The 18,677-nt window shown below is 38.8% G+C and overlaps 1 protein-coding gene across 3 annotated transcripts in view; it reads left to right on the top strand.

Moving 5' to 3' along the window:
• VPS13D (vacuolar protein sorting 13 homolog D) overlaps positions 1 to 18,677 on the top strand; it is a 94,357-nt gene that overhangs the window by 34,947 nt on the left and 40,733 nt on the right. For 2 of the 3 annotated variants that reach the window (XM_066202769.1, XM_066202768.1), the window contains exons 39-60: positions 691 to 813; positions 3,777 to 3,882; positions 4,203 to 4,355; positions 4,930 to 5,065; positions 6,058 to 6,105; positions 6,861 to 7,011; positions 7,638 to 7,848; positions 8,961 to 9,208; positions 9,846 to 10,037; positions 10,609 to 10,735; positions 11,213 to 11,355; positions 12,174 to 12,304; positions 12,539 to 12,714; positions 12,830 to 12,953; positions 13,537 to 13,772; positions 14,531 to 14,639; positions 15,267 to 15,427; positions 15,771 to 15,879; positions 16,639 to 16,818; positions 17,037 to 17,153; positions 17,477 to 17,626; positions 17,779 to 17,928. In XM_066202769.1, coding sequence (XP_066058866.1) covers positions 691 to 813; positions 3,777 to 3,882; positions 4,203 to 4,355; positions 4,930 to 5,065; positions 6,058 to 6,105; positions 6,861 to 7,011; positions 7,638 to 7,848; positions 8,961 to 9,208; positions 9,846 to 10,037; positions 10,609 to 10,735; positions 11,213 to 11,355; positions 12,174 to 12,304; positions 12,539 to 12,714; positions 12,830 to 12,953; positions 13,537 to 13,772; positions 14,531 to 14,639; positions 15,267 to 15,427; positions 15,771 to 15,879; positions 16,639 to 16,818; positions 17,037 to 17,153; positions 17,477 to 17,626; positions 17,779 to 17,928 — 3,281 coding nt within the window. Of the gene's footprint in view, positions 1 to 690; positions 814 to 1,455; positions 1,531 to 3,776; positions 3,883 to 4,202; positions 4,356 to 4,929; positions 5,066 to 6,057; positions 6,106 to 6,860; positions 7,012 to 7,637; positions 7,849 to 8,960; positions 9,209 to 9,845; positions 10,038 to 10,608; positions 10,736 to 11,212; positions 11,356 to 12,173; positions 12,305 to 12,538; positions 12,715 to 12,829; positions 12,954 to 13,536; positions 13,773 to 14,530; positions 14,640 to 15,266; positions 15,428 to 15,770; positions 15,880 to 16,638; positions 16,819 to 17,036; positions 17,154 to 17,476; positions 17,627 to 17,778; positions 17,929 to 18,677 lie in introns of all 3 variants that reach the window. The other variant, XM_066202770.1, reaches the window with a different exon arrangement.

Below are 18,677 nucleotides of genomic sequence, written 5' to 3'. Positions count from 1 at the left end.
AATCCAATTTCATGTGAGCATCTGCGTTGGGGAGCTCTAATTGTGTGCCTTTCCCAGGAGTATTGTTGCTCATTCAGAATTATTTGGTGGGCACAATAATAAAAATGCCAACAGCTGAACTCATAGATGTAACAGAAAAGCCTTCCTTGGTCCTTTCTCCCCAAAGGAGAACCTGGGGGGTTGGCAGAAAGGGAGGACAGGGTAGCGTGGGGAGAAGCAAATCAGTGATTCCTAAGATAATGCCTTTTGAAAGCAGTGATAATAAGTGGTGAAACTGGTTTGTAATTAATATTGTGCCAGAGGACTCAATTGGTGTCTTGATACTTATGCAGGAATGTGCATGTGCCTCTTAAAAAGAAGCAAACCCCAAAACCCCTAGGAAGTACTTCTAACATGAAAATATTTAAGGTTAATTGCCTCGGCAGGGAGAGCTCTTAGATTGACATAGGAGTGTCTTAGAACATGAATTCCACTGGAAGTCTTTTATCTTAGGGATATATATTTTTTTAAGACACTGCTGTGATTTTATGAGCTGTTGTCTTTAACTTATGTGACTCACAGAAAAAGCAGTGAAGTGAAACTTCTGCTGTTAAAGTGGAGTAACTTGAGTGTGATGAATTTAACAGTTTTCAATGGCTTTGTTTACTGCCACCTTGAAAACATTGGCTGTCTGTGCTTACATTCCTCTAGAGCAATACACATGTACCAAGAAGTCCTGGATGGAAGATTACTGTAAACAGGACAAAGAAGTGAATGTAATCAGCTCAGAAGACTGGATGGGTTCTTCAGTGGATCCCCCATGTTTTGGGCAGAGTATGTTAGTCATTAATCACCCTTTATTTGAAACAGTCCTGACACACATGGTCATCTGTCTAATGTATTACAAGCATAAGTATTTTGGCTTCACAGAAGACAATGATTTGTTAGAAGTGTTTGGGAAAAAAAGAGAAAAAAAGAAAGACGAAAAAGCTGTTTTCTGTTGAATTATGTTAAATTCTTTTAAAACAAAAAGATTTCTGGCTGCTTAGCGATGAGAAAGAGCTTTACACTGCTAATTCTGCTTCCTTTCTGTCTGCCACTCTCAGTTAATAACTCTCATGTCAAGGATTAAATCAGAGTTTTGAGTTAAGGCTGTGTGCAGTTCAGAGAGGATCTTTTTCTTTCTGTACCCCAAAGACTTAAATAACTGAGTTTCTGGGAAAAAAATGCTGGCTTTTTTTGTGAAATAATCAACTGAGTAATAGCTCTCAATATGTGGCAGCTCTTTTCAGTTTATTTTCTCCCAGAGTTCCTTCTGAAAGGAATTTTATCAATTCAAATGCCAGCTTAGTGTAAGCAAATTGGTGGAGACTTACAATTGCATGCTGTGTATCTTCGCTTATGCATGCAAGGGAAGATCTACCTGTGTTTCTGTGGATTTTCTTACCTGCTAACTTTGTCTTTCCTGTCTGCCAGGCCTCCCTCTTGTCTACCTTAGAACTAGGAGTACAGCCAGTTTGACTAACCTAGAGCATCAGATCTATGCTAGAGGTACTGTACAGCACACAGACACCGAAAGGTGGTTTTCTTCTTTGGAAGGTTCTGGCACAGTAAATACTGTGCTGTATGTGGGGCCTTCTGCTGGATTGGCCTCTATATTTACAAATAATCAAAACCCAAAAAGCCCTCAAGCTAAATAACATACCAGCCACTTTACTTTTAGTCTGCTAGATTTAGTATTTCGTCCGGTCATTCTCTGTTCCTCAGGAAAGAATGGAGAAATTTAACCCCGTGTAGAAAAATGCCTTTGTGAGGAAGGTTATGTGAATTGCTGGCTATTCAGCGTCCCTCTTCTAGAGGGACAGCACAGGGAATTAAAAACACCATAATAATATCACAATATTTAATTTATATTCTAAAAATATCCACTATTATGTTCAATATACATATTTATGCTTAATTTAGCATATTTATGTATTTAAAACTTTCAGATGCCTTCAGAAGCACAGATTGTTTTCAGTAGACCTTAGGAAGTAAAGCATTCCTAATGAATAATTTGTTAATCTATTTGACAGGACAGGTTTTAGGCAAAATCATGGAGTATAAAGTAAGATTTTTTCATTTTTTGACATTACAGAAGACAAACAGCACACTTCATAAATATATAGCCCTCTAAAAAAGTTAATGATTGGGAGGACAGAAAACTTCCTGGAAATCTGCATCTGTTTCCTGTTCAAGTGCCATTAGAAATATTTTCTCTGAGTTAAAAAAAAAAAAAAAAACAAAATGGAAAATTTTGGATTTATTTTTCTGAAATATTTTTCTGTTTGGTTTTTTTCCCCAAAAAATAAAGCAAGGAGCAAAACATCTAATATTAATTGCTTGGCTTTTAGTCGGGGTTGCAGCTAAATTACTAAATTAATTATGAAAAAATCCTCCTGGTAAAGATGGTCTCTTTTTTTTTTTTTCAGGCAGCAGTCTCAAAACACAACTTTCACATTTCTCTTGAAAAACAAGCCATAGTCCCAAAAATTCTTTTTTAGAAGTCTCCAAACATGAATTGGCAATAGATTAAACACCAGAGTAAAAGTTCATTTGGCTTCTGGTCTAATTTTGTAGATCCTGGGCTAGCCAGAAAATTATATAAAGTGAAACTCAACACCAAGACCATGTATTTGCTTTTGGCAAAAAATCTGAGTTTTGCCTTTCAAGGATTTCATTTTCTTGTTATTTAATTGGAAATAACTTTCTCTATAAGCTTTAGATCAGATTTAAGTCTCCATGGACAATGTGAGGGTACATAGAGATTTGTTGATCTGACAGAAAGTCGTCTGTCATGATCAGGAACTCCTTCAAAAACCTCCCTGCCCTCCCCACACCACCCCTGCTTGCCTCTGGAAACCTTTTGGAGTGACTTCACATCAGGTCTGGGGAAGAGATTTCTGTCTTACCTTTTCTTTAAGCAGCTGATTTATTGTGTGTGCCTTCTTTCCCCTTCTCTCATACCAAAGATGTGTGTATTGAGGGAGCGCCATTTATCTTCCTTTTTAAGTAAATTACCGGACTTTGACAGGGGTTTTTCTGTGTCCAGACTCAGTAAGTATTTTCACAGATTTCATGCACTGCAGTGTGGAAGATGAGAGTAACACTTGTGTGCCTGTTAGAAATTTTTGCTTGGAAGAAGTTGAACATGGGAGGAGTAATATCTTCTTCTGGTGTTTTGCTCTCCCAGCAGTTTAACAAAACCAGATTGCTTTTGGTTGCTCTCAAATTATTTTCCATACTTCAGTAGGCTTTATCCTGCATAGGAAAGCATTTCTACTTGCTCAGGCTTTGAGAATAAAAGTCCCTTTAAAGGGGATACTGGCTCACTTTGTATTTGTCACATTAAATACAGCATGAATCTTACTTATAAGTGAATGTGTGTTCAGTATTTCATGAGCGTTTAGATGTACATAAAAGGTTTCTGATTATGCTTGGGTTTTTAGTTAGATTTTCTACTTGTTAAGTGTAACTGAAGGCATAGTGTAAGACTTAATATAAAGAAACAAAATGACATGTAGATTAAGCTCAGTTCCAAGGGGGGTTGATGTAGGGGAAGAGTGTCTGTTTGTTTTGTACCACTTCTGTAGTAGTTACTAATTGTAAAAACTTTGTAGGTAATCTGATGTCCTGTTTCTTTATTTTTCTTTAGTTAGTGCAGGTTGTGGTTCTCCAGCCATTGTATCTCATCCCACACTGACATCTGATGAATGTTTCTCCTGGGCATTCAGACAAGTCTGTGTTCTGTTTTGTAGCTGAAATGAAGACCCCAAAGCGCAGGCAGCCCTTCGTCCCCTTTGCTCTGAGAAATCACACTGGCTGCACTCTGTGGTTTGCCACCCTGACTACAACCCCAACCCGGTAAGGAGCTCTTCAGGCATCACTTCAAATGTATTTGTCTGCCTGCTCTTCCATGTCAGCCAGACCCTGTCGTTTTCAGTGCTTTTGTTTTGCAGATAGGCAACTCCCAGTTTTACTCAGCTAAGAGCCTCTTCTTTGACACAGAGATGGTTTTATTATTAAACAGAAAAGATTTTTTTAATCAAGACACCTAGCAGAATGTGGAATCCAGTCAAGTACATTCGTGGTGTGAATGTGTTCTCTGCAGGACGGAGGCAGACTGAAAAAGCACTTGCAACTTGAAGTAGTCATTTTGTAAAATGTTGTGATTCTCTTCACAGGGCTGCGCTGTCTCACAGTGGGAGTCCAGGTGTTGTTCCTGAGGGAAACGGGACGTTGCTGGGTGATGCCCATAATGTCAGTGAATGGCAAGAGGTTATCACTGGGGAAGAGGTTCCATTTGAGTTTGAAACCAGAGGGAAACTCAGACACAGGTGAAGGGACCAGGCCACGAGATGTTCTGACAGTCTCCTATGTGGAACACACAGGTTCACAGTTGTGAGGGCACTGGCAGGTGCCACATTAAATTGGTTTTCTTTAAAACCTACTGTTAGTATTTAATTTCTATTTTTAATACTCATGTATGGCAGAAAATTATTATTTCTCTGGTAAAGCAGCAACTGTTGCTGTTGGTGGCAGCTATTCCTGTATGTGAGTTGGGTCATTATAAGCTTTTAGAAGGACTTGGGGACCGTGGTTACAAATCAATGTCCTTTATTTTAAAAGACTGTTGTGGCAGTATTGGTTGTTGTAAGAGCTTGTTACAAATATGTAGCACGCTTTCATTTTTGCAACATAGTTATGTGTCTGTGTGTTCCTTAGGAAAGGTGGAGTAATTAGACATAAATTCAGGTCCATTTATCCATGAAATGGAAAAACTCTTGAGATTTTTAATGCTTCAGTGAGATTCTTTCAACTGAATGCAGAGGATGTTTATGGTTTGAAATGTTTGGTATTTTGTCTGTATAATAATGCACAATAGTAATTTAACTTGATCTAACCTGGTAGGCACACACATGATCTAAGGATTCATCAGTTGCAAGTGAGAGTAAATGGCTGGGAAGAAGTGAGTCCAGTGTCTGTCGACAAAGTTGGAACATATTTCCGATATGCTGCGCCAGATAAGAATTCCTCCTCTTCTACTGTAAGTTCTGATTTTGAGTGTTTTAAAACAATATGTAAATTAGGAGTAATGATGTCTGCAAGGTCTTGATCTAAAAGCATCTGCTGTATGAGATTGTCCTCTTTCCAGTTCGCCTGGATTGATAGAGCTTGGAGATTCTGGGTTCCTAGCTGTGTAAGCAAACCACGGGCAGAGCAGTCAGCGCTATTTCTGTGCTTGGCAGGCAGAGCTTCCAGTGACAGAACAAATGTATTAGTGACAGGCCATGCACTCTTGGAGGCTGAGCTTTAAATCAGCCCAGCATTTCAGCAGCTACTTTTATTTCTTTTATTGCAAGAATGCTTTTCATGTGTTTTACTTGCTTAAAGTAAACAACACTGGCAATTTCCTGTAAGCCTATGGATTGTTTTTGAAGTATGTGGCTCTGTAGACATATTATACTTGTCATGAAGGGAAAATGCAGTTGTCATAATCAGCAGGCTGGCCTTTGGTGGAGGCTCACTGATAAAAATGGTCCTGTGGATGTCAAGACTAAGTTTTGAGACTAGCTACTGGAAGTTATTGAGCACTGGACAAATAGGAGGTTGAGATCTTTTTGACTGAAAGCAATTAAATTAAATTTGATACTGCTGACAAGAGCCAGCGGTCTCTTACTTGAATTTTCTGATGTTTTTATATTGACACATAAAAAGGATCATCTCTCTGTAATTTGAATGTTGAAGGAAAGGGATGCAAATTATGAGATTATGATAAATTAATGAGAACTGCCGTTCAGCCACATCTCCTGTAGAATTTTTCTTGACAACCAACCCTCCTTAAGCTTCATTTTTTTGCAAAGCAATATTACAAACAGGCTTTGCTAATCTAGTTCTGACATGATAGCAAGCTGTGCTGAAGATCAGAAACACAAAGTGATGAAAGTTTATTGTTCTGTAGTAAAGTTCTGTGTTAAAGCTGAGAGTAGCATCTTAAAAGCTGAACTACTTTAACCATCTTGTTTACTTTCCTCCCAGCTTGGAAGCCCAATAAGTAGAACAAATATAATACATCCACAAGTCTATGTGAGTATAAATTTTCATTTTTTGAGAACTGCTTAAGTAAGAGTAGGGAAACTCTACAAGTGAAGTGGCTTTTCTATCCTTCTAGAACCTTTTCAATAGAAAAGAAACAAACGTGAAGCAAACAAAATGCGCTTTCAAATCAGAACAAATATGTGTAATTTATCATCCCTCACCAGCATAAATGTTTGAAAAATTGGTCTTAAATTCCAATATATGAATTCTATCACGTAAACACATACTAGATGTTGTTTTCAGGATCAAAGTGGCAATGACTCTGTGTAATGTAGAAGGTAATACACGACTGCAGAAGGGCAGCTATGAGTGAACAAAGCATGAATATGTTAAGAAAGCTCCACTTTATTTTTCAGTTTTGACAGATAGGAATGATGAGTGACTGCTAACCATATGAGGCTTAGACTTCAAGCTCCATGGATTTATTAAGTAACGTAATAGCAAGATGATGTATAAAGTTCTCTTAGGATCTGTATTGCTCTTACTTGAACTTGCATCATTTTGAGAAAGATAATGGAGTTAGTGGTATGTGGAATTGCTTTTTTATCATTTTACTGTGCTTTGAGGAGGAGGTACAGGATTATAAACCACCATTATTAAACTATTTATACACCTTACGAGTCGCACATGGTTGGACTCAGTTGCCGAGTTTTTCTCCAGCAGTTAGTGCTTCATAGTGGAGGTGTCCCTCTTCTAGATATATTCATTACCTGAGCTTTTTAATGCTTTTAAATATCTTCCAGTTTTCTTCATTGCCTCCAGTTCGTGTGGTGTTTGAAGTTACCATGGAGGGGAGCGCCCGGAAGGTGATAACAGTGCGCTCAGCCTTGATCGTGAAGAACAAGCTGGAAACTCCAATGGAACTGAGACTGGACAGTCCCTCTGCCCCTGACAGTGAGTGCTGTACTCTCCTGTGACCCACATTCCTGTAGCATTCCCTGTATACTGTGGGGAGTTCAGCTTTCTCTGCAAGAAGATTCACTGTCTGTAATACTTCACGCCAGAATTGACCTCCCTGGACAGGTTGTGTTAAGAAAAGAGTCAGCAAGAGACTAGAGAGCCCAGTAGGATTTTTGGTTGTTGTTCAGATAAACAGGGAAAGCTGAGACTCTGTAAAGACTGAATCTAATTTCTGTATGTAGGAAAGTTGTCTCTTTAGCAGCAGTCTAGAGGGTTTTGGTGTTACCATGCAAAGGTTTAGTGTAGAAAGGCAATGATACATTGATAGTGTACCCAAAGGTTTGAAGAATGAGGTTTTTTGTAACAAGCATTTTCACTCAAGAATTTGAGTACCAGCAAGTTTTTAGGCTGTTTCAGATTTACACACTGAAATTAGTCTGCTGCCAGATAGTTAATAGAGCTGAAGATAACAGGTTGGTTTTTGAAACATGCATAAAGCAGGAAGTGATTTACATTAAAATTAAATGTATTGCCTTAAAAATTTGAGACTTACGACTTCAAAATTTTATGGTTTTCAGTAAAGGAGCCTCTTTTGATATATGTGTTTTCTTTGATTGCAGAGCCTGTACTCCTTCCAGCAGTTATGCCAGGAGATTCCTTTGCTATTCCATTACATCTCACATCCTGGCGTTTGCAGGCCAGGCCCAAAGGAATGGGAGTCTTCTTCTGTAAGGCTCCCATTCACTGGACGAATGTCCAGAAGGCAGCAGAGGTGTGCAGCAGCAAGAGGGAGTGTCATTCCATGGAATCTGAAAACAGCCAGTTCTTCAGGTAATTAAAGCCTACTTCTTTTTCTGTAAGCTCTGATAAATGAAATCCTGTGGAAGTAAAGAACAGCAAAGAAAATGCTAAGAGATGAAAGCTGCTGCAGTTTAGTGCTGTGTTTTATTGGTTCTGTTGAATAGTGAGAAAGCAGTGAAGTGTGGCTGCTCTGTTTCTGCAGGGCTCCTTGAAGTCCCTCTGACAGTGCTTGTTAAACTTCTGGCAATACAAAGCACACTATGAATGTTTATTGTAAAAAAAAGAAAAAGTTAGAAAATGGGATGTGAACTTACATTAAATTAAGTGCTCTGTCTCACTGAGGATAATGAGTGGTTTTCCAAAAGAGTGTTCACAAATTCTCTTTGTCCTCAATGTCCCCTGCTTGGTTCTGAGGCCAAAAATGTCTCTGCATAGTGAGGACTTAATGGAATTTTATAGTTTCCTGGCATGATTGATTTAGGGTTGCTTTGAATTTAGGAAATACTAGGATAGGGATTATGGAAATTGTGTCAGGAAATAACCTTTGCATGCTATATAGTTACTGCTTTGTGTCAATTTCATAATTTATTTCCTAATATGCTGGTTTTTTAGTGTATCATAGGGAGCAAAATAAACAAATTATTTAAAATGAAGGTTTACCAACTCAATTTTTCACCTTAACTAATGAAAAACTGAAATGTCAAGTGGTCAGAGCAAGGATGTATCTATTGGGAAGAAGGACACATTCAGCATTTATGTTTAATAACATGGTTATAGTTTACTTTAATGGTTAAAAATCTCCTCTTAGTAGCAGTTAAGAACATACTTTTGCAAGTTTATGGAAGTTGGTTTTAAAGGTGGTAATCTCTAGCAGCCATTTTCTCTTAGGTCTCTGAATAGACCAGTTTTTGGGGAACTAACGTAGTTTAAAATCAGAAAACTCATGTTGTCTTAATGTCAGACATAAATACAAAATACCTTATAATAATCTACAAAGTGATTATGTGGAGAACAACTCTAAATGCTGTTTTTTCTTATCAGTCCTGAAGTTAGAATATCTTTGAGGACTTAGTGCAATACAGAAAGAAAAGGTTTAATTGTTCTGTGAAATTCATTGACTTCTCACATGTCGGCATTCCCAGGTTTTGCGTTGCTATAAAGAAAGAAAATTACCCAGATTACATGCCCTCCAGCATATTCTCTGACAGTGCTAAGCAGATTTTCAGGCAGCCTGGGCATACCATTTATCTCCTGCCAACGGTGGTGATCTGCAATCTGCTGCCTTGTGAGCTGGAGTTCTACGTGAAGGGTTTGCCCATCAGCGGGACGCTGAAGCCTGGCAAAGAGGCCGTCCTGCACACAGCTGACACAGCCCAGAACATTGAGCTCGGTAAGGCTCCTGCTCAGGGACCATTTGCTGCTCCTCTCTGGACCTCCAGGAAACTTGTTTCTGCAAGGAGCTATGGCACAGAATGGAAAACCAGAAAAATAATAAAAAAAACCCATTTAAATGATGATTTCATTCGGTTGCAGGACTTCTTATTTTTAATAATGAAGTGAGCACACTGGAAAAAAAACATCATTCCTGCAAATCTGTCACTTAGAATGTTCCTTGTTCAGTTCTCATTTTCCTGATAGTGGAAACTGGAGAGAACAGTGGTCAAGAGAGGAGTAAATCAAATAAGCTCCTAATATTTTGGGTGGTTTTGCTCTTTTCGACAGAAATAATTGGTGTGGAGAGTATATGTGGAGTTACTCAATACTGGCTAGACCTGTAATGCCTGAAGCAATAATTAGCCCTAAGCAGGGTCCCTTACAGAACTTGTTTTGCTGTTTGTGACTTAAATTGAGGCATTTCTTCATGAGGTCAGAGTTTACTATACTGGGCAATTTAAAAGTTGATCAAGGTGGGCTCTGTGGCAGATTAGGGAGATCAAGTTATGTTAAACACCAACTTAAGTGCTTACCAAAAACTCCCGTTTGAGTGGGTGATGTTTTATTTTGTTCTGCTTTATTCTGTTTCATAGGGGTGTTGCTAGAAAACTTCCCAATCTGCAAAGAGCTCTTGATTCCTCCAGGGACACAAAACTACAGGGTGGGGATGCGATTGTACGATGTCAATAAACGGCTGCTCAATCTGACCATACGGATCGTGTATCGTGCTGAAGGCTCTCTGAAAATACGCATTTTAGCTCCATACTGGTTAATCAACAAAACAGGCAAGTTCTGTTGTGATCATGAAGTGGGAAATAAGGATTTCCTGTAGTGTTTTGATTTGCTTTCTAGCCAAGTAAAGCTTTTAAATGCTACTTAAAAGGAATAAAGGTTGTAAGAATTTATGTTTTTAATCGTGCCACCGTTTGATAGCAGCTACCGTTTGATGCATGTTCCAGCAGATAACTTTGACATTAGGTTGCTATATTACAGATTTTCAAACATGAGCTGTTGTACCTTTCAATAAGTCAATATAGATTAGATCACTGTTAAAATCTGTGGTTTTCAAAGACTGAAATGCCTTGAGAAGGCAATGGGTGTGAATTGCAGTGAGTCTGTGTGAACTTCTACTGGCGCTTTCAGGTCTGCACAGACCAGTCTCATGACCTGCAGCCATGAGCAGCTGTTTTGAGAAGATTAGATGGAGAACTAGAAAGAGAATTCATGCACAGTAATGGCTAAAATGCTACAACAAAAATACCTTGGGTTCCTTAATTTGAAATTTTTACTGTTCTCATTTTAAGTTGTACAAAGATGATGTGTAGTTTAACAGTCTTCTTCTGTGTTTACTTAAAGGATTGCCACTTATCTTCAGACAAGATAATGCAAAAACAGATGCGGCTGGCCAGTTTGAAGAGCATGAGCTTGCTAGAAGCCTCAGCCCACTGCTGTTCTGTTATGCTGATAAAGAACAGCCAAATTTGTAAGTAAGAAGGGCAATCAGGCAGAACTTTATAAAGATGAAAGTATTAAGATGACCTCTGAAATTATTAAGTTTTTTAATATTGCATTGAGCATTTTGAATTCTTAGACACTTCCTACTGAAAGCTCCTTGGTTGGCCAATTCTGTTGTGTCTCAATTTATTCAAAATTAATTATTTTTTTTTTTTTTTAATTTCAAAGATAAAAGCCACATAGATGCTGTCAGGATTAATCAGTCTGGAAATTGCCAAGCTTTTTACAGGACATGGCCCTTGACTCCTTACCCATGTGTTGAAAGGGCTTATGGCAGAAATGCAGAATGAGTCACTCAGTATGAGATAGATCATGGCTTCAAATGCTTCTATACCCAGACACATACTCTTTTTCTATCTGGGCATGTGTTTGATCACCAGCATCGTGTTGCTACCTGATCCTTCAATGAAATGACTAAACCTTTGTGTTTTCTTCTTACCCTTAGTTGCACAATGCGGGTTGGAAAAGGAATCCATCCTGAAGGTACGCCTGGCTGGTGCCAGGGTTTCTCCCTGGATGGTGGTAGTGGTGTCAGAGCCCTCCAGGTGATCCAGCATGGAAACCGGCCAGGTCTCATCTATAACATTGGTAAGTGGTGGTGGGAACACTGGAAAACCCTGTGGAACTCTTGGTCAGATACAATGTCAGTGACACCAGGAACAGAACAATTGCAGCAGAGGAACATGTCTTCTTAAAGGCTTTTGAGGGTCTATTAAACAAAAGATAGTATTCTAAATATTTTTATAACTCTGTTTTGAACTTTATTAGCTTAAAAATTAGTTTTCAGTTATTTTTAATTTTCCATTTTATCACTGAGTGTTAATAACTACATTGTCAAACTGTTCTGTCTGCTTCTGTGTTTTTATTCCCCCTGTATGTTAATTCTAAGTACGTTCTAAATCCCGTGACATTGCTCTGATTATTTTGAGTGTCTGTGTGCTGTAACTGTTAAGTCATGTGCTGCTTCTGTGGGTTTTGCTTGGTGGTGCCTGCATAGGCTGATGTGCAGGAGTACAGATTCTGGATTCCTTGTGCTCCTGGTGTACATAAAGTACAAGCAGGTTTTAGTTTTGAATTAAATGAGAGTCTGGACTTTACTCTGCAGTGATTCTCAAGGAATTTTTCATATGTTTAAATGTTAAATAATTGCTTGCATTGATATACTTGTGATTGGGAATTGTTTTGGGTTTTTTTATCTTCAGTTATATTCAGTATCTAAATCGTACTTGAGAGATAGAGGGTAACAAATGGCATTAAGTTACATTTGCTGTTTAAAATAATGTTCCGGTGCAAGACAATAGTATGCCACCAAAACTTCATGTCAGGAACCAATGGAAGAACTCGTTTTCTCTAAAATATATTGTATCAGCTGTCTTCTTCTTTTTTCACCTTGTTCTTATTGCTAGGTATTGATGTTAAAAAAGGCAGAGGCCGTTACTCTGACACCTGCATGGTCACCTTTGCTCCCCGGTACCTGTTAGACAATAAATCAAGCTACAAACTGGCCTTTGCTCAGCGGGAATTTGCCAGAGGTCGGGTAAGAATTTTTAGTATAGTACCGTACTTAATCACAGCATCTGCTCACCAAGAAGAGCAGACATTGTTCTTGAAAGTATTATTAGCTGGTTATGAGAATCTTTCTCATTATTCCAATAGCAGCATCCACCTGAGAGAAGAATGGCTGTGTTTGTATTTTAGAGGTGTATAGGTTAATAGTGGATTTTTCAGTGCTGGGATTATTTACCAATTATTTACCAATTTCTGTTCCTAGGGAACATCCAATCCTGATGGCTACATCTCCACCCTCCCTGGTTCCAGTGTCGTGTTCCACTGGCCACGGAACGATTATGATCCGCTGTTGTGTGTGAGGCTGATGGATGTCCCAAACTGCATTTGGTCCGGGGGCTTTGAGGTCAACAAGAACAATTCGTTCCACATTAATATGAGGTACCCGTGACCTATAAATCTTCTGCAGCTGCTCTGTTTTGCTAGAAGCAGCTGTTTAATGCTGCAGATAACGCAGGTCAGAAGTTTACCTGTCTTGTATTGTGTTCTTGTTCAGGGACACTCTGGGGAAATGTTACTTTTTAAGAGTGGAGATCACCCTTCGAGGAGCCACGTACCGCGTTGCGTTCAGCGACACCGACCAGTTACCACCACCTTTCCGCATTGACAATTTTTCCAAGGTAAAAGAATCAAACCCCTTATTTTTTACCTTTACTTTTTTTAGTAAAAAAAAGTAGTTAGTCTGTGTTTGTTAGAAGTGAGAACTGACTAACTCATGTAATGCAATAAAATGAAGGTCTGTGTATTTGTCTGTAATAATTGTAGTTTTCTGAAGTTCTAGTAAAAATTGGTGGTTCACAGTTCTTTTTTTCAAATAATAGTGGTAACATTGTGGCTTTCATGAGTGCTTTAAAAGTCTTACAAGGAAGAGAAGTATTACCAAGGAGAGGGATGATATTTAATCTGCTCTAGTCTCGTAATTTAGATTAGCAGGGTTTAAGATGCTCCGTGGGCCTGCAGACATTTTGAACCACGGATGACAGATAAAAGCAAATATGATGTTTCTCATCCCTTTAAGACTCTCCTTTTACTTGAGACCTGAATGGAAGAATATGCATATGGAAATGATTGGGGGGGAGGGCGGTGGAAAGAAGCGATCTGAACATATTTCAGTCATCAACTCCTGGTAAATGAGCAAATGATAGCAAAAAGTCTGATGAACAATTCCCATATCAACAAACTTCTCCTTCCTGACTGTTACAGGTCCCAGTTGTGTTTAGGCAGCAGCAGGTGATAGAGCCCAGGCTGTACACTGATGTGAAGCCCATGACCTCTCTGGATTACGCATGGGATGAGCCCACCCTGCCTCCCTCCATCATGGTGCAAGTGAAAGGAGGAGGCTTCCCAGAAGTTTTCTGCTGCATGAATGACTTACAAGAGAGCAAACAGCTTTACTATGAAAACTTCATCTATATTGCTGCTACATATACTTTCTCAGGGTAATTCTTTTTATCTTTGATGGAAATATTTTTGATGTTCACATTAAGCTTTAATTAATTAGTATCAAATTAATATTCTCTTAATGGTTACCATTCAAAAGTTTTTCACATGGAGTTAAACTTTTGTTTACCTTGTAGCTAGCAGAAGAAAAGCCAAATTCAGAAGTTGTCTGGCTGTCAGTAATTTGTGTACTTTACCTCATTTGGACATAGTACCTTGGCTTTGACACTGTTTATCCTGTCACACAGTGAGAAGGATTTGGTATCTGGCATCTGCTGTGACCCCATTATGTGGTCTTGGAACCGAGTCTGGATGTTTGGGTCCCCCTGTAGGGACTTAAATGTCTTTTGGTGTATAAAGAACTCTTTACCACAAGTCACACCTATTTACAGCATGCCTGTGAGGTTTAAGCTTGCACTAGTTTATATGCTACTGGAAACAGCTCTGGGAGATTGATGCAGGACTTTCTTACTTTCCTCAATATGAGGTAGAAAACTGTCTTTTAATTCATCTGTTTTTCCTGTGAAGTTCCTAGTTTCACTAAGAAATCAAAGCTCCTTTTAAGAATGTACTTAAGTTACCAGCTTGCCCTGGTAATTCCTAACAAGAACAGGGAAATCCCCAATATAAATGTTGATCTGACAGGGTGTATTGGAAGTGTAAACTTCCAGTTTGAATTTTGGTGCAGATCTGATTCATGCTACGAAAAGAAACTGCTACTCTGAACAAGCATGATGCTGTTTTCTTGGTGTTCCAGGTTGCAGGAGCCAAGCGTAAGACCAGTTACTTCAAATAAGGATGCTGCAAATGCAGAGCTTGTCCTTGATGTTTCTCCAAAGACTCAACGAGTTTTGCTGAAAAAGAAGGTAGCAAGACGTGTTTAACTTTTTTTTTTTTTAATGATACTGTTGCTGTGTGCAGAAGTAAAATCAAATGCTGAGAGTAGGACAACATTAAAAAAAGAAAAGTTCTAACTTTTAAAGGGTAGAGAGAGACTCCAGAGTGATAGGTTATTTTGAATTGTGGTGGTGCTTCTATGTAAGACTCTTATAGGGGTAAAGGTGACAGAAAAGGGAATTGGAATAAAGTAGCAAGGAAGGTTGTAAATGCCTCCAAGACAACAGAATGAGGTAGTTGTGTATTAGATATTCTCACGAGGTTACAAGGTAGGACCTGCTTCCTTTTCAGGACCTTTGTAAGCCAAGTCATCTGTTTCTGGAGTTCTTAAGAAATAGAAACTGTTTTTAAATATTGCTGAGATTAACAAACAGCTTTTAAATGCAGCTCTGCATCTAGCTGCTGTTGTGTATTCATTGAATGTCAGAGTTCAGACAGAAGCTTTTATCCAAACTAGTTCCTAATTCTAATTCAGGGGTCTGAAGTTAAATATATAGCAGTCATTCCAGGAATTGTGATTCAAAGCCTCTGATAGCAAAACAGAACAAAAATATTTGCTCTGTACTCTATTTAAATGTTGGATTTTACCGTAACAGGAGCCAGGAAAGCGATCCCAGCTCTGGAGGGTGACAGACTCGGGAATGCTTTGCCATGAAGGTTCTTCAGTTCCTCACAACCCCCACAAACCTTCTCCTCGCTCCGAGGACTCCAGCATGATTTTAGATATCGCAGGCCTGGCAGCTGTCACAGATAACAGGTATTGAAATACAGTTCCTCAGGAAACTGATGGGGGTTTCTAACAATGTCTTTGAAAATATACTTAATATGATATTCTCTGAATATGGAAAGACATAGTTCTGAAGGCATGTGAAAAAGCTGAATTTTATCTAGCTTTATTAAAAAACCTCACGATCACCTGTACGGCTTGGAAATACTTGTAAAAGCACGGCTGATGCCTTTTCAGCAGGTGACTGTTGACAGAGCTCTTCAGAAGAGAGATTAGGAAAATGACCTGAGGCAAAAGAAATGTTCAGCCTTAACACAGGTGCAGAGTAGCAGCTGTGAGGTGAATCCTCTGAGCGCTGGGGCTTCCCCTGCAGGTACGAGCCGCTGATGCTGAGGAGGCCGGACCGGCGGCGCAGCACGACCCAGACGTGGAGCTTTCGGGATGGGAAGCTGACCTGTGGGATCCATGGGCTTGTTGTCCAGGTCAGTACTGGTTATAGGCTGAGCCTGTTTGTTTGTTGCTGATGTAGATGACGGAGTCATTTGGGCTTAGTATTGAAGTGAACTGAAAGCTTTGAGGCGAGTTCAGAATACGGAGTAAAGCAAACTGTGCAAGCAGTTTATGTTTTAAGTTTGTGTTCGAATGTTCTTATTAATTTCAAATAAGTAAAGATCTTGCACAATTAATTAGAAACTAGGATAGTATTTTAGTTGCTACTCTGATATTACATTGATCATGTGATCAAATTACTGCAGTGTAGTAAGTTGTTACTTGAAGCGACAAAAAAAGCTCTGTATTCGCTATCTTTAGGTAATATTGCTGACTAAGTGAGGATTTACATTCTCATCTACAGGTCCAGGGTTCATCTTTTAAAAAGCTTCCTATCATTTTGGAGATCGTTTCAGGAATGACTTTCCAATGTCCCTTGATGATGTGATAGCTTCAGTTTTAAACGTGCAGTGGGAATACTTAATTCCCACTTAATTATCAATTACCTGCCTAATTATCAATTACTTAATTATCAATCTTGACTGTTTCTTTTATCTGCCAACTGATTAAACATGAGTTAGAGGAAACTGTAGTAATATCAAGTAAAATGCTGCTGGAGTGTTCTTATTTTAGTTCTGAAGAAAATACAGGTTTAATTAATTAATATATGTAAATAGTTATCTACCTAAATAGTAATTTACCTATCACTTGATTACTTGATTTTCTTTCTTTACTCTTTTTTCTTTCTCCAGGCAAAGGGAGGAATACAGGGTCTTCATGATGGAGCTGAAGTTGTTCTAGGTCCTGATAACTCACTTGAACTTCTAGGGCCAGTCCCACCTGAACAGCAGTTCACAAACCAAAAGATGAGGCCTGGCTCAGGAGTACTGACTGTGAGAGTCATCCCAGATGGGCCAACTAGAGTTCTGCAGGTGACAGTCCTTCATTAACTAGAATCTAGTTCCATTCTTCTCTTATACTGGAAATACTCTTTTTCTACATTACATCTTTAAATCCTGAAGAAAAGCTTTATAATGATTTGAAGGGGATGGGATTACCTTTTTCAGAAAGGTAATTTGCTAAAGTAGGACAATGTAGCTGTTGTTTATATATCGGAAAGGGATCATTGTAGTAATTTATTTGTTTTCAGATAACTGATTTTAACCAACGTAGAAATGATCGTTCATTCAGTGAAGGAGAAGAACTTCCAGTTACGGAACAAGATCTGCGCAAGTTCAAAAATCCAGATACAGAGCAGGAACTAGAAGTAAGATATGACAACTAGTACTTGTCTTTTTTATTTTAATTTTTCCTTTCTAGATTTCAGGAGGGGGATGATGGTCAGGAACCTCTCCTGATGATGACTTTGTGTTATAAACTTTAGATTTTCCTGCTACAACTTCTTATTCTTATAATTTGGGTTAGTATGCCTTAATCCTCTTGATTCTAAGACTAATTTCCAATGAGCTGCTCAGTCTCTCTGGAGATGATCCTAAACAAATAATTTCTTTTCAGAAATATTTATTTGATGTCGCAAGTTCTTTCAGTGTTGGTCTGTTAGTGGTGAGTTCTTTCCCCTTCTTTTCTCAGGTGCTTGTGAAACTGGAAGGTGGAATAGGATTGTCTTTGGTCAACAAAGTCCCTGAAGAGCTTGTGTTTGCAAGTCTCACCAGAATTTATGTCCACTACACTCAGCTCTCGACCAGTCAGGTGCTAGAGCTCAGTGTGCATGATGTACAGGTATTTGCCATTTTGAAATAAATTCATTTATTCGTGGGTCTTCTTCAGCTTTTTGAGTTATAATAGATTTGAAAAATATTTAGAGCTGTGACTGAGATTTTAATTCCTAAATATCACTGGAGTTTTAATTCTGTTTTCTGTCCATTTTGTAGGTGGATAACCAACTTATTGGCACCACACGGCCTTTTATGCTCTTTCTGACGCCCAGGATGAGTGAGAATGAGCCCCTGGACCCTGGGCCTGCTGTGCAAGTCAATGCCATGAAATTTCCCAGTAAAAATGCACTGACTGATATATACAAGGTAAACCACCATGTTTTGTTTGTGTAACATAGGTATTACTTTGCTTAAATGACCTTTCCTGTTCTTAATTTTCACTTGTAATCTGAATTCCGTGGTTTGTGAAATACACTTTGTTGAATCAATTCTGAAGCTTTAAGGACACAGTGTCCACCTTCTCATGTTTGCAGTGTTTAAAGCTACAGTACAGTGATGAACAGGGTAATAAGTATGTTAAAAGATGTGACAAATCAGTCCAGACCCCTGGCTTTTCAAGGCAGTTATTCTCTCCTGAGAGCTGTAGCACAGTGAACCAGAATATCTCTATGTTTTGCTCTTGAGGAGTTGAGTACAAGGCTATAAATTCTCCCTGATAAGCTGTTATCATGCTGCATAAACCCAGTTCTGTGCTCTGCAGCCATTTGGAAATGTTGGTTGTAAATTTATCCACCAACTGTGGTGTGTACTGTGAGGGCAAAACTGAGTTGGTTGTCAAGACTTACTTTCTCACTTGGAATCTTCACGCATGTATTTCGACTGTTTTGAAAAGCAGCTGATTTTCCAAAGTGTTGGAAATGCAGCTCAGATTTGGAAGTGTTAGGATTAGGTAATAAAGCACAACGCCTTCCAGAAAATTGAAATAATCATCGGTGGTTGTAGATAACTTGAAGTGAAGAAAGCTACCCAAGACATTTTGAAGGTGGGAGTCTTGCTACAAATCCATGAAAGTGAAAATATTCCATTGAAATAGAGCACGTTGTCCTTTTTAATAG

Source organism: Chamaea fasciata, unplaced genomic scaffold (genome assembly GCF_029207755.1).
Source record: "Chamaea fasciata isolate MVZ Bird 193981 ecotype frontalis unplaced genomic scaffold, bChaFas1.0.hap1 SCAF_23, whole genome shotgun sequence".
Classification (NCBI taxonomy): Eukaryota; Metazoa; Chordata; class Aves; order Passeriformes; family Sylviidae; genus Chamaea; species Chamaea fasciata.
The sequence above is the reverse complement of the archived record's forward strand: the minus strand, read 5'-3'. Positions and strand labels throughout refer to the sequence as shown.